Source organism: Diceros bicornis, chromosome 6 (assembly GCF_020826845.1).
Source record: "Diceros bicornis minor isolate mBicDic1 chromosome 6, mDicBic1.mat.cur, whole genome shotgun sequence".
NCBI lineage: Eukaryota > Metazoa > Chordata > Mammalia > Perissodactyla > Rhinocerotidae > Diceros > Diceros bicornis.
Window position 1 is genome coordinate 57,275,639 of NC_080745.1, and position 21,685 is coordinate 57,297,323.

At 35.8% G+C, this 21,685-nt stretch overlaps 1 protein-coding gene across 3 annotated transcripts in view; it reads left to right on the forward strand.

Moving 5' to 3' along the window:
• PCGF5 (polycomb group ring finger 5) overlaps positions 1-16,612 on the forward strand; it is a 121,224-nt gene extending 104,612 nt beyond the window's left edge. For 2 of the 3 annotated variants that reach the window (XM_058543522.1, XM_058543520.1), the window contains exons 9-10: positions 7,071-7,130; positions 13,866-16,612. In XM_058543522.1, coding sequence (XP_058399505.1) covers positions 7,071-7,130; positions 13,866-13,913 — 108 coding nt within the window. In that variant the 3' untranslated portion in view covers positions 13,914-16,612. The remainder of the gene's footprint in view (positions 1-7,070; positions 7,131-13,865) is intronic. The other variant, XM_058543523.1, reaches the window with a different exon arrangement.
• The last annotated feature ends 5,073 nt before the right edge of the window (positions 16,613-21,685 follow it).

The following is a 21,685-nucleotide window of genomic DNA, read 5'->3' on the forward strand; positions in this document are numbered from 1 at the left end:
AAGTAGATGGAGTGGAGGTGGGGAGACTAAGTTCTCCCGTGATTAGTACATTTAATGGTTGATAAGATATTATTCTTTGGTTGTGGTAGAGGGGGCAGTTAGGGTAGGGTAGAATCTAGATAATCTTTTTTTCAGGTACCTCTTTACACTGAAAATATAAAATCGGACTGAAGGGTAAGTGAGTTTGCAGTGGTTTCTGATGCCAGAATTAGATTATTGTGCCTTAGGCCCTAGACAATATGGGAGAAATGATTAAAATGAAAAAACCTAAGAAAATACAAAAACCCCAAAAGGAGAATTTTGTATTTCAAACTGTATCTTTGATTAGAGTTAATTAGAAGATTCAAGCATATCTTATCTGAGTTATATGTAACATTAGTATTAGGGAAATTTGAGGGGCTAGGGATTATAAGGCTGATATATAGCAGTAAGGAGTACAGTAGTAATACTACCAGAAATTCTCTTCATAATCTGATTACGTGAATAAACATTAATTAAGACTGACTAGAAAGTTGGACTAGATGACCTCCAAGGTCCTTTCAGACATTTAGATTCTGTGGTGTTTGTGGTACAATATGTCATACTTTTAAACTCTATGTAATTTTAATCTCTCTAAGCTATATTTTATTACATGTTCTCATGAAAATGTAAATTAATTTTTAAAAACCCACAAAATTAAGAAACGTAACCTCACACAAGGATAGATAGAGTGGTTCAAAAACATATTCAGTGTAAACATCTATGAAACTGCTATAAAACAAACCTCAAAAAATCATTTTTTGTGTGTGCTATTCAATGGGTAGGATATTTGGCTATTTTTCAGAAGAAATGTCTTGATATGATATAATGATAAATGAGGCACCTAACTTCTTAGTCAGAATTTTTTTTTCTACTTGAGTCCCACTTGGGTAAAGCCTTCCTGGGGAAGCTGAATTCTCATGACCAGGAAGAAAAAATCATGCTCTAGTACTGGTTACCAACTAGTTGTATGCCCTTGAAGAACTCATTAAACCTCTTTAGGGTTCATTTGAAAAAAAAAATCTGATTGTCTTTGTATTTGGTAAATTACTGCTTGCCTTTCTTGGACAATTTATAGTTTTCTAATTGGTTATACATACATCACCCTCATTTGATCCTTCCAACCAAAATGTTTCAGGCACCAGGTGCAGATTACAGAGACAGTCAGTTCTCTCTTACCCTGCACTGTTGGGGCCTAGATATTGTGATTTTACACATAATACTAATATCTTACTGATATAATTTTAGCTTTCTTGGACAGTTCATTGGGCATTTCAGTATGTTAATGCTTGAAATTATCGTTATGAGTAGGTTTGTCTTAAGGTTGAAGAGATGTAAAGAGTCATCCACTGCAAGAACTCTACTAGCACGTCCTTCACAAGATCCCTTCCCAAAGGTCACCCACACTACCAGTTACTTTAATGTCAAAGCATGAAAGAGCTAGTTCATAGAAATTGTTATTAATAGGGCTATCAGTTAAATCAGTCTTGACTACAATTGTGTTTCTGATTACACATTTCTGAATAGTTTAAGTTCCTTGGTTGTTAAAGGCATAATTTAACAAAAGTTGGTTTAAAAAATGGCTCAGTACCTTATGATTTTTTTTTTATTTCATTCAGGTGAAAACTAAACCAATAAATAGGAAAATTACCTATTTTATATTTAGTGCAACAGTAATGTAGTATATTAGCCTGTTTCATTTTTTCATCATGACAAACCTGTTTTTTGTTTGTTTTCCTCTTCCAAACCTGTTTCTCCCTCAGTCTTCACAATCTCAATAGTTCCAAGATTAGTAGTTCCATTTTTCTTGTTTCTCAGAACAAAATCTCTGAAGTCAGTCCTGGTGAGTTTCTTTTTCTTGAATCCATCCTTAGCAGACTCTTTGGCCTCTACCATCAACGTGCTGTAATCAGAATCCAGTTATGTCTTCACACCTCCACTTCTCCCTCTCTGGTCAGGCCGCGGTCACCGTTCTCCAGAATTTCTGTGCAAGTCTCCTACTGGGCTCTGCTTCCACTCTTGCCGCCACCCTCCCCCTCCCATCCTCGCCCAGCACAGAGGCCGGAGTGATCCTCTTAAGACAAGTTAGAATGTCGCTTCTCTGCTCTGAACTCTCCAGTAACATATCATTTAGATAAAAACCCAAGTCCTTCCAGGGACCTCTAGATACAGACCCCACACAGCTCTCCCCAGACGCCTCTCTCATTTTACCCTTGACTCGCCCTCTGGCTTGCTGCGCTCTGGCCTCACTGGCCTCTGTGTTTCCTCTGACGTGCCAGGCTTGCTCTTACCTCCCCAAGTATCCACCTAACTTGCTCTCTTTACCCCCTTCACTCAAAGAATTTGCTTCTATATCACCTTCTCAGTGAGGCCTCTGACTCCCTCTCCCAATCTGGCACTCTTAATCCCTTTTCATGCTTGTTTTCATGCCCTGTTCATATAGTTTTCCATAGTATTTCATACCATCTGACATACTGTGCCTCTTATTTATGTTTATTGTTTGTCCCCCAACTAAAATGTGCCCTGAGGGATTATTATTTGTTCACTGCTGAGTTTCCAGCACCTAGAGCGGTGCCTAATACAGATGCTCAATAAATATTTGTTTGAAGGGTAAATTGAATGAAAGTTGTCTTTTGTAAGGTAATAGTTATGCAAACTGTATCCTAAAGACTGTTCCATTTATTTGAATCTCAGTTTGTTTTCTGTAAAACAAATTTAAAATTTTTGCTCGTTTCAATTAATTATGAATTATTATAATATTAATTGGTGAATTCTGACAGTTGGAGTGAATGGGCAAATCAGCAATAAAACAATCATTTTTTGATTAAGCCACTACTAGCATGTTTGTTGCAATCACATCCCTTCCCATCTCTACCCTCCGTTGCCAGCAAGATGCCAGGATGTCTGAAAGCTCACATCCCTCCACCTCTGGGCACTGTTAACTGGTCAGCTTATCTCCTAAACTAGTGACCTCCTTGTGGTTCTTCCACTTGCCTCTAGTACTTTTACTTTTTTTATATTAAACATTTTAATCCACTGGGGATTTGTTTATTTACACACACATACCTACAGTAACACTAAGACTCTAACTTATTCTAAGATTTTTTGCCAGAAATACAGTTTATTGAATAATCCATACTTTACCTCATTGTTTTGAGATGTTACTATTATCTATGCATATGTATCTGTACATATATGTACACACATAGATGTGTATATATATATGTTCCTGGACATTCTATTTTGTTCTTCTGAGCAGGTCTTATCCCTACACCAGCATTACATTTTATATAGCTTTTAAAATCTGATCCCATAACACTCGTATCTGAAACCCTTCGATTGTCCATTTTCTTTGGGATAAGTTTGAATAAAGTGCAAACTAACTTATAAGGCAAATAGCTGGGCCTTCTAGATTGCTTTATGATGTGTATTAGTATCCATTAGGGCAACTTATTATTATTCTTTTTAAAATTGTGTTGGCTAGTTTTACCTGTTTATTTTTCCAGATGAGCTTGAGAATGAGATTGTGATTGTCGTTGGATTCAATTGCTAAGTTGGTTTGGCTGGAACTGGCATCTTAGCAGTTTTTGATTCTATTCAGTGTTGTGAGGTGTCTCCTCATATGTTCTACACTCTTCGTCTGTGCCTCTGAGTAAAGTCTATGGTTTTCTTCCCTCTTCATGTTGGATGCCACCTCTGCCGCTCTGGGTCTTTTGCCTCTGGCAAGGCTGCTCCATATTTAGATCACCTCTTTACCTTGTCCTATTTCTAGACTTCTAGGAAGAATCTCAGGGAAATCAGTTTTGTCCCTGTTTATCAAGAGCAGTGACATTATCTTCCTGTACCATACAGCATCTATGCCACTCTTTTCCTTTATTCTGGGGCAGTTCCACTTCAGGCTCAGCCTGTTTTCTGTGGTCTCTGCTCTTTCTGGATCCTTGTCTTCATTGTGATGCATTTTTGAAAGATTTTTATCTTTAGGAATCAAATAATCTGGTCAAACTTAGCTAATTTAGAAATTTTTCAGTTCTTACAATATTGCCACCTCAAGACTGTTATACTCAAGATTGGCATTCATCTTTTGCTTATTAATAGGAGAAAATATACCTTTTTTTTTTTTTTTGGTGAGGAGATCAACCCTGTGCTAACATCTGCCAATCCTCCTCTTTTTTTGCTGAGGAAGACTGGCCCTGGGGTAACATCCGTGCCCATCTTCCTCCACTTTATATGGGACGCCGCCACAGCATGGCTTGCCAAGCGTTGGTGCACGCCCGGGATCCCAACCGGCCAACCCCGGGCTGCCGCAGCGGAGCGTGCGCACTTAACTGCTTGCGCCACGGGGCCAGCCCCTGTACCTTTGTTTTTAAACCAGTGCTTCTCAAACTTTAATTCTAATACAAATCACCTGGGGATCTTGGTAAACTACAGATTGTGACTCATTAGGTCTGGGTTGGAGCCCAAGATTCTGCATTTCTAACAAGCTCTCAGGGGATGCCAATGCATCTGACCTTTGGACCATCCTTTGAGTAACAGGGTTTTAGGAGACGTGATCCATGACCACTGGCTTGCCCTGTGGCTTCCACATCTATAAATTGAGGGTGCAGAATTACAGGATTAGATGTCAGTTTGGAAGAGACTTAGTTATCTAGACTAACCACCAAACTAGTACATGAATGCTGTCTATAATATCCACGCAGTGTTCATCACATTTTTTGAAACATAAGTGGAATCATATGTATTGTTCTGCAACCCATTTTTCTCATTTGATAATATGTCTTGTGGAGAATGAGTAGACTTTGGAATAATTCTTTGTAACAAGTTGATAGTATTCCATTTGTGTGACTGTAACATAATCTGATTAACATACTCCTTTGGTGGACATTCAGATTTTTTTCAACTTTATTGACGTTACATCAGTGCTATATTCTAGTACATATATCTTTTTGCACATGTGCAAGCATATTCATTGGCTAGATTCCAGATGTGGATTTACCACAGAGTATGCATGTTTTATATTTTGGTAGATGCTGACAAATTGTCCTCTAAAAAGGTTTTAGAAATTTATAATCACACCGATAATGTATGAGAGTGGCCATTTTCTGACATCCTCACCAACACTGTGTATTATCAGTTTTATATTTCTTCTGTGAAGTTTCTTTTCATATCCATGGCCTTGGTTTTTTTTTTAGTTGTGATGTTTGTCTTTTTTTATTGACTTCTAGGAGCTCTTCTGGATTCTGGGTATTAATCTTTTGTTATATATGTTACAGCTATTTCCTCCCAGTTGTCCTGCTTCCTAGTTTTACATCAGTTTTTTGATCCTTAAAATTTGGGTAACAATACCTATCTTGAAAATTTTTAGTAAGAATTAATGAAATATTATGTAAGAGTACTTAGCAGAGTGTCTGACATAATAAATGTTAGTTATTTTATTAATAGCTCGTGTATGTTAGCTTTTATTATTATTATAATTCTCTCCTCCTACGCTAAGTCTCATCCCTGAGAGTTTACTGTTAATCTCTTTCTGTGCAGCCTCAGCTTCTGTCACGAACTCATGTTCTTCCTGCTCACCTTTTCTTGGGTAGGCTGAGTACCCACTCTCAGTACTGCCCCTCGTTCCCAGATGGTCCTGGTTGGTTTTATCTCTTCCAGCAGCCCCTGCCAGTCCATACCTAAAGTTACTGCACCACATTTGTCTTGTTTTGCTTTTTTTTGCATCATCAAGCAATTTTAGGAAAAGCAAACATCTATCTTGACTGATAACAAAGAGATTAATAGGAAAGAAAAATAATCACGTAGTGAAATTTCCTCTTTCCACCTTAACCCTTTACTCTTGTTGAATGCTATACTGGGGACTTGCATAGTTAGGCAAAGTCTCACAGGCCAGTGCTTGGAACCTCTTGAGAGAGAAGGGGAAGGGTGCAAGGATAGCAGTGCTGGGCTTGTCTTACAGCACGTTGATGAGCCCTGTACAGAAATTCAGAGGCTAACTTGTAGGGAAAAAATTGCGAGTCTTTTGGGGAAGTGGAGAATTTCTAAAATTTTATTTAAAAGGCTATCAATATGTTTGTTTCAATCATTGCTTACTTAAATATTGTTTCGAAGTATATCTTTTAGAAAGCTGCTCTGGGATGTTAGATTTATCCTGGTTAATTTACACCTCACATAATTTTTATGTATTTTTTTCCATTTTGAAGAGGCATGCAATGTTGAATTCTTATATGCAAAGTTCTAAAGTATATATTTTGTGTTTTATAATCCCATTGCAATTAAAATAATTTTATGGTTAATAAGCTAGTATTGAAAGATCAAGATTTGGAAGTGATTTTTTTTTTAATATGAATGGTTACACTATTAAAAATTAGTGAGTTTACAAATGAATATACTCAGTAGTTTTAAAATATATTCATTCATTGATTTACTCATAAGCATTTTTTGAGTGGCTGCTATGTACCAGTTCTGGGTCTTAGCTATTAAGACTGAAAATATGAATAAGATATAGACTCAGGGAGCTCACAATCTAATGCTATTTAAGCAGATACAGAGACTAAGAATCTAATCTGAGCAATATAAAGAACCTAATCTAAAACAGAAAATGGATCCCTTACAGGTTGAGACAGATTGCATGCCCCTCTCAGAGCTCGGAGATCCTTAAAAGTATTACTTTTGGGGGTAGTTGAAGAGGAGATCTAGGAGAGATTAATCACAGGAAGGGATGGAAGAAAGAGGGTGCCCCTCCTGGATTGAAGAGGTGAGCGGTTTCCCAGGAATTAGTATTTGAAGAGGAGATGGAAAGGATAGGCCACTATTTTAGCAAATATTTGCAGAATATTAACAAACTCATATACTAAAATTATTTCAAGCTAAATTTTCAGTCACTAAGTTATTAAAATCTTTTTTTTCCCCAAAAACAACTACCATATTTTGGAAAGTGTTTACTTAAAATGAATCATGTTGACTCGTATTTGACGTTAAAATATTTTAAATAATCAGTTTTAAATATGTATCCAGTTGTGGATGCCTCTTATCTGATGAGTTCATCTCCTCCGCAGTTTCGGTGTCTGAACTGCTCAGCTTCGCAAGTCTGCTCTCAGGATGGCCCTTTGTATCAGGTAAGAGGCACTCACGACTGTACATATGACCTTGATGATACCTACTCCGATGGTGATTGCTTTCATCCCAAACTCAGGTTCCTAAGACATGTAACTTTGCCAAACTAATATTTATTTGAGTTACAAAACTTCATCTTTTCTTGTCCCCAAAGTTTCCCACTATTTTAGTTCTCTTGAATTATCTATTTAATTTTACTGAACTAAAAATGAAATTATTAATGTTCAGGCCATTATTTATGAGTTAGGAATTGTTAATTACCAGGTTCTGCCCTTGAGAAATTTCTGCTCCATACTTAAGACTTCTTTGTGTGTTTTTTTTTAATTAATCATTCACCCACAAGTGAAAGGTAAAATGCCAGACTAGATGAAGCTAACTAATAGCAACAGCTCAATGTAATTGTGCGCTTGCTCACTAGGCCCTGCCCTACATACTTTACTGGGGTTGCCTCTCTTAATACAGAAATGATAGTGAACTAACTTAATAATGCACTGAGAAAACATGAACATGGATCTGAGGAAAGTTTATCTAATAAAAATACATTGTAAAAACTTGGAAAACAAGAAGAGATTAACTATAGTATAGTAAGGATTACTGTTGAGGACAGAGATGATCTATGATCAACCTTAATCCATATATTAAACATAGCATTTCTTAAAAATATGCGTTGGTCTCTTATCCCAGAAATTAGTCTTCATCCTTATTTCCTTGGAGCCAAGAAAAGAAAGTTGTAATCATAAAACCAATAACTAGCAAACTTACTCTGATGTTGCAGTTTTAGGGTTGGGATGAACACACAAATGAGTGTGTGCTGAGTGTTAAAAGAACCACTTCAAATCACTAATCAAAAATGTTAAATTAGCAGTTATCCAGAATTTCCCTCAGTCTTATTGTCGGTGCTGTGATATGGACATCCCATGCCCATCATTAAAATGCGTGCTTTTTAATACACACTGGTTAAATCCTGGTTTTTTAGCAATGGAGTAAGCAAATTTAACAACTATGAAAGCCAAGAGAAAATAATTTAGGGGAAAAAAGTCATCTTTTTCTTTATATTATGCAGTTAAGGGTGAGGAGTGAGTAAATAATTTAACTGAGCTGGTGAGATTTGTATGTATCTGAAGTGTTTGGATGTTTCAGCTGCTTTTAGCCTCACAGCTGGTTTGGGGATGATGAATTGTAGTCATGCTCTTGCCTTTAGCTGTAACTCATACATACATGGCTTTTTGCTTTTACTCTTGGCGCTGATGTCTACTTATTTCCTTAGAAATGAAGATGTTCTTAAACTCTGATCTAAAGAATTAGAGAACAACTGGAATAAGACCAAATTTTCAAAAATCCACACAAATTTTCTTTTCTTTCTTAAACACTTCATTATAGAGTTTAGTCCCATCAGAAAGTTGAACTTGTAATGAATAAGATGCACCTTTAGCCAAAAATCAGCTAGAAAATTTCAAGGAAAAAATTATCACTTTTTTATTACAAGAAAATACTATGTGTACAGCTTTATATTATTAAATTTTTAAATTTTAAACTTTAAAATTCCCTGAAATGGACAATTTCCTAGGAAAATACCAGTGGAACAAAATTTACCCAAGAAGAAATAAAACTTAAATCACTAAGTCATGAAAGACATAAAAAAAATCACTCAAGAATTACTTCCCTTTTTCAAAGGATACCTAAATAGTTCTATGGTCACATTCTCTCAAATTTTCAAGGAATAGATCATTGCTATTCTGAATTGTTTTAATTCTTTGAAAAAGATGGAATTCTTCCAAATTCATATAAAGGTAACATAATCATGATAGCAAAAACTGACAGAGAACCCGCAATTAGAAAACTAGTATTAAATCTCACTTTGAATATAAATACAAAGATGATAAATAATATACTAAAAGAATAATAAACCAAGACCAAATAGTGTTTTTATCAGAAATGAAAGAATGGCTTAATACTATGGGGAGGGAAATTATATATATATATGTTATATATTAGAAACATTTTATACATACACACACACTAGGTCAAATAAAAATCATCAGTAGATGCTGAAAGGGCATTTGATAAAATTCAACATAAACTCCTAATTTTTTCTTATTTTGAAAATTTTCAAAACAAAAAAATTTGAAAGAATAATACAAAGGAAGGTTTTTTACTTTTAGTTAAATTTACCAATTAACATTTTGCTGCATCTTCTGTCCCCTCTTTCCCTCTCTTCCTCTTCTCCTCTCCTTATCTTATTAATCTCTGTGTAAATGTATCTGTTGTTTCTTTGTGGAACTATTTGAAAGTAAATTGCAAGAGTCAGGACAATTGACCACTAAGTACATCAGTATATATTTCCTAAGATCAAAGACCTTCTCATATATAACCAAAACACCACTTTACACACAAGAAGTTTAAAGAGTATATTAAATATTATGAAGATGTCAGTTCTCTCTGTAGTTAAATTATGAAGTTTAACATAGTTGCAAATACACTTTTACCATATTCTTACTCAACTATACCAAGTCAGTCACTTTAAAGTTCATCAGGAAATATAAACCCGTGCTTCTGGTCAGTCACATTTTTAAATGAGTAATCCGGGGCACGAGCACTGCCACATATGGAAATGTATTTTAAAGCTGAAGTAACTAAAATAGGGTTCTAACTTAAACATAGACATATGAATAAAAAGAATAGCTCAGAAACAGACTCTAGTATGTGTGAATCTATAAAGACAGTATTTCAAATTAGTGGAGGGAAGAAAGATTCATTTAACATATATCTGTTGAGCACTTAGCTATGTACTGGGCACTCTTTCAGGCCCTGGGGACATGGAGGTAAAAATGAACAAAATTCTTTTCCCTCATGGAGCTTAAACTCTAATGATGGTGACAGGAGAAAAATAAACAAGTAAAATTTGTAGTGTTAGAAGAAAAATTAAAGTAGATAAATAGAGTATTTTAGATAAGATAGCTAGCCAAGGAAAGGTCTCTTTGAGGTGGTGATTTTTGATTAAAAAGAAGTAGGAGAAATAGCCTGTGTATATCTGGAGTAGGGCAGTCCAGGCCAAGGGGACACAGTGCAAAGATCCCAGGAAGGGTCGTGTCTGGTTGTTTGAGAGTTGCCAGAGCAGAGACAGTAGTTAGCAGGGGTAGCTGGTGAACTTGGAGTATAGACGTTGGGGGTGGTTGTGACCTAGTAGGTTTGTTTTCAGTGAACTGTACTGAGACTACTGGTGGTAGTGTTGAGGGGATTCAGTCCATACCTCACATTATATGAGTTTCTCACAATGGTAAATATTAAAAATGATACCATCAAAGATCAAGAAGAAAATATAGTTGAATAATCTCGAAGTGGGGATGGCCTTTCTCATTTTACATGTTAAAAGGAAAAAAAACACCCGAGTTGATCATTAATATTGAAAAGTACATGGCAAAAATACTGTAATTAAGGAAATATTTGCAATATATGACAGAACAGTTTAATGTGCTTAATGCATAAAGAATTCATACAAATCTGTAAGACCAAGTTCAGCTTTCCATAGAAAAATGAACAAAAGACATGATTAGGCAAGTCACAAAAGAAGGAAACAAAACTGGCTAATAAGCACACAAAAATGATTAACCTCTTTAGAAGTCAAGAAATGAAAGAAGAAATAAAATACTATTTTATGCTTATTAAACTGCTATATTAAGAGGGAGGAAATGATAGTACTCATTATTGATGAGGCTGTTGAAGAATGAGCATTTATATTTCTTTTGGAGTGAAAACAGAACAGCTTTCTTAAAGTCCCATGTGACAGTACTTATCAAAAAGTCTTTTGAAATGTGTATGCTGTTTGAACCAGCAGTTCCCCTTCTATGAACCAACACTGGTGGGGGGTGGATAGCGTGGGGAGTGGAGAATAGATCATTGGGTGAAGATTAATTTATAATAGCAAAAAAAAAAAAAAAGGAAGACACTAAAATGTACTGCAAAAGGAGATTTATTAATAACTTCTAGTTCATTTCTTAAAGGCATTATATGCAGCCTTTAAAAATGATCATGCAGGGCTGGCCCCGTGGCTTAGCGGTTAAGTGCGCGCACTCCGCTGCTGGCGGCCCAGGTTCGGATCCCGGGCACACACCGACGCACCGCTTCTCCGGCCATGCTGAGGCCATGTCCCACATACAGCAACTAGAAGGATGTGCAGCTATGACATACAACTATCTACTGGGGCTTTGGGGGGAAAAATAAAAAAAAAAAAAAGATCATGTAGGACCATATTAAATAGTATAGAAATAAATTTATGAAATTTTTAAATGGACAAAATTATTTACCAAGCAATATGTGTAGCATGATTCCACTTTTGAAAAAAAAAATACAGAGACAAAAAGGCTAGAAGGATATACAGTAAAATGATTATGGTGGTTAACTTTGGATGGTGGGATTTAAGTGATTTTTCTTTTTTCCTTGTGCTTTTCTGTATTTTCCAAATCTACAGTAGAACTAACTTTTTAAGAAAAACTGTACATCAGTCAGTCAGTTTTACCATTTTCAAAAGTTATCACATTTGAAATATATACTTTAGAAATATCTTTTCTTTATTTTAGTACATGATGAGGCTGAGGACTAGGAGCTCTACAAAATGTGGGTCCGTTCAGCACAATCACTCAACACTAAGAGGAGTGGTAGGCCATATTGCGTTATAGTAAGTGCAGTGCCATGTTATTTCAGAAAGCAGGCTGAAACACAAATAGAACTTAAAGTTATCTTAACAACCTCCAGTATTGTAACACATTTCAATAAAATTATTAAACTTCATATGTTGTCATAGAACAAACACAAATGATTACTTGGAGGGGAAAACAAAACCATTTTCAGCCAAAAACTGAGAAAATCGTGACTAGTGACAACCAAGTCATTTTACTTCCCTCACTACCTTCGTCCTAGTAGAAGTAGTGATGGATTCTTCTATATACTTAACTATGAATGGATTCTAGAACGAGTAACTTAATTATTTGCAGAAAGTGTGCAGATTTAACAGTCGGGAATGAAAAGCAATGCTAGACAGATTGTTGTAATGAAGAGCAAGCTGTGGGCTGGGGTTAGGTAGACAGGGAATTAGTGAAATCAGGTAGGGTATCTAGTAGCAGTCTCGAAATCTGGCCAAGCTTCAGAAAACCCGGGGAGTTTTGTAAAAATGCAGATTTTTGTGCCCCATTCCCAGATACTCTGATTCAGAGGGAACAGAATAAAGTCTAAAATAAAAACAAGTAAACAAAATTTTAACCACCATAGATTTAGACCATGGAAACCCTGAGAGCCTGTCTGAGACTTTTAATCCAGCCCTTAGAAAACTGGTAGTGGCATCACCTACTTCTTCAACTGCAAGAGCAAGACCTGGGGATTTGCGTTCCTACCCTCTAGTCGCTTCCTCAGCTGAAGGAAGAGAGACTCCTTCAGTCTGTAAGGAGTCTCCTCAGTATGTAATATGTAACATAGCTGTGATGAGTAAGGAAACGGTCGTTTTCAGTCTATCCTCCTTGTCTATAGGAAAGAATACACAGTTCTCTGTACTAGATTTTTGCATTCACCTACACTAAGATGAAGGGGAAACAGTCAGTGGCCACCTCAGCCCTTTCTTGGTTTCATGAAAGTAACCAAAATTTCATTTTAAAAAGGGGAATCTGCAGCTTTAAGAAAAGGAAAACCATTAGTTCTCCAGACCCTCTCTGACTTTGTGATGTTTGGGTTCTATATAATATGATACAATAGAAGGTAAAAACAGACGCAGAAGTAGCAGTGTGGCATGTGCCTTTTATCCGCAGAAGCTGTTTCCTCTCCAGTACTCTTTGTTGATGTATGATACCTTTTCTGCATAGAGCAACATGAAGGACAATCTGAACCGTTCAATTATATAATAGTCAAATCAAATATTTAATAGTATCAACTAACTATTGAAAGGAGGCAGTAACCTACATGTTTCATATAACAATTGGCTGCTTGCTTTTCAACCTTTTTTTTTTTTTTTTTTTTTGCTGTGGAAGATTCACCCTGAGCTAACATCCGTTGCTGGTCTTCCTCTATTTTGCATGTGGGTCACTGCCACAGCATGGCTGACAAGTGCTGTAGGTCTGCACCCAGGATCCGAACCCGCAAACCTGGGCCACCAAAGCGGAGCACGCCAAACTTAACCACTATGCTGCTATGGGGCCGGCCCCCTTGCTTTTCAACATTTTTTAAGTGGCCATTAAAATAAATTTTAGATGCTACAAAGAAGAAAAGTGTCAAACTTACTAAAAAATGTGGTTTGTGAAAACTACTCCAGTTTCATAGATTTGTAGCAGGAGGTCTCTTTGTTAATTTGTGACTCACTGGGCCCTCACAAACAGCAGCTCTCGTGGAATCCAGCCTGCAGACCTGTCTTCTTCAGCCCCACAAGGTTAATGATTGAATGCCTTCAAGCATTCAGTCCTCCACAGGCCCTAAGTATTACATTAGTACTCTTCACATATGCAACCAGTAGGACATGCTTAGGCCTTTGAACTTGACCTTTGTTGCATAGAATGGAAAACTTGACTGATTCTAGAAAAATAATGGCAATTTAAAAATATAGGGTTTTAATGATAATTACAATCTTAATTGTCATAATCACTAGTACCAGGAAATATTGTAAGTTATAATCCCAGATTCTTAAAATCTTTTATATATGTTATCTATATTGTTTTCTATAAACGCAGTCTTATTCATCATCTGTTTTTATTTTATAGTCATACCCCATGGTATTGCAGTATCGACCAAGAATTGATTTCGGTTAGACCAAGGGCCCTAGATCCCACTGAGATGAATCCTGCACTATTTGTTTACTCATCGACAGATTGCACAGTGAACGGTGTGTGGACTAAAGGGACACAACCAGATTTTCAGCATGCAAATAAGGCCATTGTCTGTCTCTGAAGTGTCAGTTGCATTTATGTTGTTTCTATTAAGAGCAAACCAAGTGCCATTCTGCTACTGAACCATCTGCATAAGGTGTTTGTGCTGCTCACAGTGTACAATACAAGTCGCAGTTGAAATCAGTTAGCTGTGCAGCCACACGATTCAGCCTTCAGAATATTTTGCTTGCCTGTTCCAAGATTGTTCTGATGTTTAATTACACTAGTAATATGGCTCAATCTTTGTGGTGTTGCAGTTTTCACATACTATTTTATTAATTCTTGTTTAAATAGAGTACTGTACAAGAAACTAATAATTATTATATCTTGAAATTATTTTGTATGGGAAATGTACTTAGAAAAGTGGTTTTTGAGCCACTGTCCTGTTCTCGGTAAGCTTTTTGTGTGCAAAATAGTTCACTCCTGAGTGTGCAAGTCCTTTTGGGAAGAATTCCGATTATTCTTTAACATTAGAGCACATTTTAATCATAGACATTTTAAGTCATCTGTCTGTGTAGTCTACCAATTGCACAAGGAAGGCATGTTAGCCCTCCAGATTGAAACTGTATGTGACTTCGTAGAGAACTGAAGTTCGATTCACAACCATTCGAAATGTTGGCAGCTCATCACATTTACTTCTAACGAAATTAATGTGTAAGTAAGGTTAATCTTCTTTCATGATGCCTTATGACAGTGGGTGCAGCTTCATGAAATGTCATTGTATAGCCCATTTTATGTATGCATCGTTTTATTGTTGCTCTCATTTAGTGAGTACCTGGTTTCTCTTTTTAAGTTGGCCTTAGGTGTATGGCGTTGTGGCATGCAGAAGGTTATGATGATTTTAAATATTAGGATTTTTAGAGCAGATAACATTAGCTATTTTATGGATTTCAAAAGTCGCAAAGCAATTGTAGATTAAAACTGTTACCTATCACATTTCCAAACCATATATGCATAAAATAGAATAAATGCAGTGTAGTAGATAAATGTGATAACCAAAATTAATGGTTTGAGGATATTTCATTTTAGATCCTGTAGTAATCAGGGGGAAGTGGAATTATTCTTTTATACATAAATTCATTAAGGTCCGAGCCATGATGATGTACTTGATTTTGCAGTTTTGTTAAGTCTTCCATTCATTTTGAGATTAGTCTGTAAGTCAAAGAAAGTCTTATTACCTTAAATTATATGAAGAACTTTGTTCTAAACCTTTTAAAATTTATGGTTGTTTTCAAAAAACTTCTTTGAAAATTTTTATTAATTGCTTCAAAATGTTAACCTCTGAAACTTAGGAAAAAATCTTGAAAGTTAGGAAAAATATTTGTTTTAGAAATCTGACATGAGCACAATCTGTGTGTTACACACATAGTTTTTATACTGTATACATGTAGATGTGCTACATTTTCCAGTAAAATGTATCACAAATTAATGCCTTCTGAATCTCAAAATGCTTCTTAGAAATAAAACATTGTACAACTCTAAGAAACACATACAAAATACAGCTAAATCTTGATGCATTTCATAATATAAAAGGCTGAAACTTCGTAATTATCTTTTCCATCTATCTTTGTTTCAAGTAAAAAAGTCTATATTAAAGTTTTCTGTTGTTTTTTCCTGACTTTTGTGAAAAAGGTTATGGCAATACTTTCTTATTTCATTTTGTTAGATTGTGTTTGTGCTTGGAAGGGCTCACAAGCAGAATTTAAAAGGCAGTTTTTTGTTAACTCTTTAAATGGTTGGAACAGACGATTACACTCAACCAAAAACTGAATTTACTCTCTAGCTACAGAAATTATTTTGCTATGCTGTGAAATCCAATTCCCTAGCATCCCTAAGAAACTTAAAAATTTATTATAAATTTGTCACATCGAGGTCAGTGATTAAAATAATAGTGTTTTACATAATAATTTTAGCTAACTTAACTCAGAATGAATTGAGAGTGCATTTTAAAAACCACAGATGAGACCTGGATGTTTTTGGGTCCCCAGCCAAAACTTACAGCCTTAACGAGTTTTATATACAAGATCTCTTTAAATTTGGCCTATTGCCTCGTCATACGTAATTTCACTATTTTCCAAGGAAATATATAGGAAGCAGTTATGAAATTGAGAATAGTTTTATATAAAATTCCTTTATTAATGTTAATGTATTAACATTTTTATTGAAATGCGATGGAATATGTGCCAAAATGTGAAAACCTTACATAAAGAAGGGCATCAGTTGTCATTTGGGGGAAGGTACACATTTTATGATGGTCCTGAGTAATACGGTATTACTATAAGAACCACAGACTTCTTCAACCGACCTCTTTTGGTATATTCAACTATGATTTTCTAAGTATGGGACTACTTTCATGTCGAGTAATACACTAAATCCCTAAGTTTATTATTATTATTCCCTAAGTCAGGTTGTAGAATTTGTAAGAAACCAGGTATAGAAAAAATAGACAGGCAACTTTTGTGGTTAGCTTTATAAATTTAGGGTGCTAATAAAACAAATAACCTATAGGAATGATCCTCTGAATCTGCAAAATTAGAGAATAAATAAAACTAAATTAACTTTTTCTTTAGCCTGTTGTTTCTTAAGCAGTAAGCTCTTAGAAAGAACTTTACTTCCATAAAAGATTTTGTAGTCTGTTTTCTCCTCCTTAGATATCATAGGTGTAAATGGATCGAGGAACTTGGGATCTATAGAAGGCCTGTGGTTTATAGACATCCCTTTAACTGAAGTTATCACATCAGTCACTAGAAAAGTCAGAATATGGCCTTTTCTCTAGATTAGCAAAAAACTTCTAAGAAGTGTAAAAAAATAAACCGAAAGGCTCATTGATGAGGCAATAATCAGGTCATTCATTCTGGGGTTCAGGTACCTTGGGTAATATCTTTTAACTACTTTTAGAAAAGTATATTCTTTCTTTATTCATTGAAAATCTGTCCCATACTAATATGCAACATTTTATAAATGTAATGAATTTGCTTAATTGTCACACAAATGTAATCTAAATTTAAATGATTCTTTAAAGGGAAAAAAGTGTGTTATATAATATTGTGAACTGTTTAGCTTTATTGAAATATTTAAGAGAAAGTGCCTCATTGCTAAAGTGCATTTCTGGTTTAGATTTATTGCATAAATTTTGAGTTATCTGTACCTGTCTCTTATGAATGGTTTCGTATCTAAATAGGCACTCATAAGAGTAATCTCTTTTTGAAAGATTTTCATAAGAAAATAGATATCACCAAAGATATTTTACTGTTAATTAATAACCATGTTGGAGAGACAGTTTTAACAGTTGGGAAGTTGGAAATTTTTAGATTGCAATTTAATTTTGTATAGTTAGGCAATAACCTTGATTAATAGCAAAATTATCACCAAAGAAAGGCTTTACACTGAATTTTCATGGTGAAATCAGTCAAATGCAGGTTTTTCTTGCAATAATCAGAGCACAATTCCTTTCAAATATGTTCCTTGTTTTTCAGCACCATCTGACAGATTTTAGGAAAAATCCTCAAAGGTGAGAAACAGATAAACACAACAGATAGCCTCCCTCTGGATGAAAAGTGAGAGAAATACATGTTTTGAAAAGAAAATTGAAATTGAGATTTTAAATTCTAATTTGAGAAGCTTTTTATTCCATGGAGGCAGTATAAACTAAAATTATGCTTATTTAATTCCTGAGTTCTTTGTAATATGGGAAATTTTATTAAAGACAGACTGTGGTAAAAGTGCTGACATGCTTACTTGTATAGAAAATAGTACATTCTATTGGACTTACTGTAAGTGCTTTTTCTGTAATTAAAAGCAAAATTTTCATGAAGCCTGTTTTTTTTTCCTTGAAAAGTAACTCTTTGTCTTGTTTCTCAATGATTACTTTATTGTTATTAGAATTTAGCCATATGGCCAAATTTGGCAAAATGGGTCCCAGATCAAGAGCATATACATCAAGTTAAGCACTCTCCTCACACCATTCTCTTTGGGAGCTCCTGCGGTGGGCACCTTAAAGGTAAAGCTCACATTATGAAGTCTTTATGATAGACCACTAGGTAAACCTCCTTGGATAGGATTAAACTCTGTGACATACTCTGGTTTATCATAAGGAATTTTCCAGCAGGCTAAATTTTATACCAGTAAGATGTTAGTTGGTTGTAGGAATTACAAAAATGAGTGAGTTTGCCATAACTTTAATTTTCTGGATTAGAAACACAAAAACGTGAAATGCTGTTATTTAGGATCTATATCCCTACAATATGGAACATAATGTGTCTCAGATCTAGTTTATGAAAAATTGAAAAATATACTAAAGACTCAGAAACGCTTTCAAAGCACAAAATAACCAACTATTTCTGGATTTACTTGATAGGCTTCATTCAGTAGTATTTTGATGGAAAAACATCAGATTGAAAATTCATTAAAATGTACTTAATATACATTACAGAGTTTTCATAGTTTTCTTTTTCTTAAAGCAATGGTATTTCCCCAATAATTTAAAGTGATTCTCTTCCCATGGAATGTAGTTTTCACAAATAGTGTGTTTACTTGCCATCCTTACTATATTTTCAAATAGAATTAAAATGCTTGAGCACTTCCTTTTCAGAAAGGTATGAAATTAAACTTAAAAATAATTATTTTAAATGCTCATTAAAATGTGTCTGTGTACTCATTATGCCCCTTTTTCTTGGATTCAAAACTGAGACATTGTTCAGAAATGCTTTTTAATTTTAATTATCCTTAAATCTAGAATCAAGTGAAACAGATACATGTTAAATACCAAATCTCATTTTCTTCCATCTTTCAGAGCTTCATGGAATAAGCAACTAATCTAGTACAAATGAATATTAAATATTTCTGGGCAATGTAGAGGTAGTAAACAGATTATTTAGCCTTAGACCTCCCATCAGTCCACAGGCACAGGAGTTCTACACGTGAAAAATGTAATGGGATCAGCCTAACATTGTTTGGGGTCAGTTTTCTTTTGCTGTAGTTTTTAGAATGGGGATGGGGGCCTAAGTGTCCTTATGAAGCTGTGGTCCATGACAAGAGCTTGTGGGGGGAGCACCAGTGTTCTGCTGCGTTCCTGCATCTGGCAACACAACAGCAAGCATCCGTTTTCAATAGAGTAGCCCTCACATTAAATAAAACCATCATAGAATATATTGTACAGTTATGTTGCTAATTTTCCTTTGAAATATAAAATATTTTAAGCTTTTTTTGTCAAAAGTGGTAACATCTTAATACAAATAAAAACCTTTTTGTGGTTGTAAGATTTAGCTTATAAATCATTCAAATTGAAGTGAAAGAATTACCAGGTCATTGTTAATGACTTAGTCTATTAAGAATATATGTATTTTTGTAAAGGAAAAGCACTTGTAGATATTTAATCAGTACAAGATATATGTCTGTTTTGCAGAAATAAAATGCTGCTTAGAGATTCTCTTTAAATATTTTTTATTTTTGTGCTCAGATGTATTTTCTGTTGATCTATGGAATGTTCTGTACAAAGCTGTATGGTTGTACTGTTGGGCTAGATACTTTGGTTTTTTAAAATCTAGACTTAGCCAAGTATATTTGACCATGTTAAAAATAGTATCTTTGTTATTAAAAATTTGATTGCATAATTTATTGTCTTCTGTGATCCTTAATATTAATAGTTATAGATTGCAACCTCCATTAAAAAGTCTCCATTAAGTACTGCTGTAACAGATTTTATTGAAGTTTGTTGAGTGTTTGAGATCATAAACATTTTCTAAAGATTCTTGAGCTGTGTAGTTAAGATGGCAGACTGCCCCTCAAATAATACCCCTAAATAACACATACATATACTTTAGAACAATTTCTTATTTTGTTAATCAAATCCAAATAAGCTTGAAATTAATTGGGTGTCAAAGAAAGGTCCAAGTGAATTGAAAGAAAGATTGCTTCCTTCAGCCAGTTAGATAACAGCTTTGTGTTGCTAATACTTTTCATGGACACTTGCCTCAGGAATTCTAGTTAAGCTAAAGTATGACCTTCAAGTCAGGGAGGCTGCAATGATTCCTGTCTCTACCCCATTGTTACTTTGATGGCTGAAGTTTTGTCTTATGTTAGTGATACCGTGAAGGTGGCTAGAAACTGCAGGCACTCAGTGAGATATGGAAAGCAGCATTTCTGAGCAAGATTTGACTCCCTCCATCTTTCAGCTTCATCCTCTTCAAAGCTGCTGCAGAATGGGAAAGAACATGGAGGTATGTGCATGGGTAGTGCTCAGAAATGTAGCACACGTTACTGTTGTCACATGTCATTGGCCAGAACTCACTCACATGGCCTCACCTACCTGAGGTGAAGGCCTCAGGGAAGGCTGGGGGACATAGTCAAGGCATACCCTAAGGGGAAGAGAAATGGTTTTGTGACCTGCTAATCAGTCTCTGTCACACCTCCACTCCAGAAAATGGGTCAGTTTACCCAGTTCTTAGAAGTGTTTTTTCAACACAGGCTCAGCTCTGATCTTTTCCCTAGTTGAGAAAGGTATGGGAGAGTCACACTCCAGCTAGGCCTGAGAAGCTGAGGAGATGGCCTCTGCTTTTTATGTGGCTGGGGAATTTACAGGCAATATTTTGCTGGAAGCTACATAGAACCGTGCTTGACCCCCAAACCCCAGCCATGGGATTTGGGGTGCCAGAATTGACACCGTGAGAATGAAATGAAGAATCATGCCCAGAAAGGACAAATAGGCAGCAAATGGTCACCACCAGCTCCCACCAGCCGAAGCCCCTGCCTCCTAAAAAGCCCAATTCAGATCCCATCAACTCAAGCAGGCTTATCCAGACTTGCTCCCTCTTCTGTAACACTTAGCACTTTTATCACAACCACAGTGATTGATGTTTGCTTGTCCTCCCATTAGCTTATGAACTTTGAGAGGATTGTTGACAGTCATTGTGGCATAGCCCCACCCTCACACAACATATTTACGCAGTAACTGGCACCCATAAAACCGTAGTGAAGAATCCAGATTTCAGAAAGCAGAGGTAATGCTGACAATAGTCTCCAGCTGTTTCCTCAACAGTCTCCTGGTCTCATTCCTGTTATTATAAGGACATCAGTGATATTGGATTAGGGCCCCACTCTTATAATCTCATTTAACCTTAATTACCTCTTTAAAAGCCCTATCTCAAAGACAGTCACATTCTAAGATACTGGGGTTTGGGAGGATATTACTCAGTTCATAACAGAGAGCCATGTTGTTACTGAGCAATGGGCTCACTCTGCTCCCCATGATCAGAGTCAATCACAATGAGTTAGGGATCGAGAAACAAAGTTTCAATTTGATTAGCCGGCATAACCAGGAAGATAGTAGAGTAATGTCTCAAAAAACCATCTTCACAGATTACAGAATCTTGAGGGAGTTATGTAGGGAAAATGGGCAGTAAAGAGGGGGTCCAGGGATCTTGGTCTCCAGGTGTGACGGGCTCCAGGCATCACGTTGTTCCATTCTTCTGTCAGCTGTGATGGATACGTTGTAGGTGTGTTTCCCACCTGTGGTCAGCCTGTTCCTAGAGAGAAACTCATAGAACAAAGTTTTTAATTTATCAAGCCATTGGGGAGTACATACATAAGCGGAGGCGAGTATATGAATTTTTTGGAGTACGTGCAGAGGGGTGAGTAGTCACACAGAGGAGAGGCTG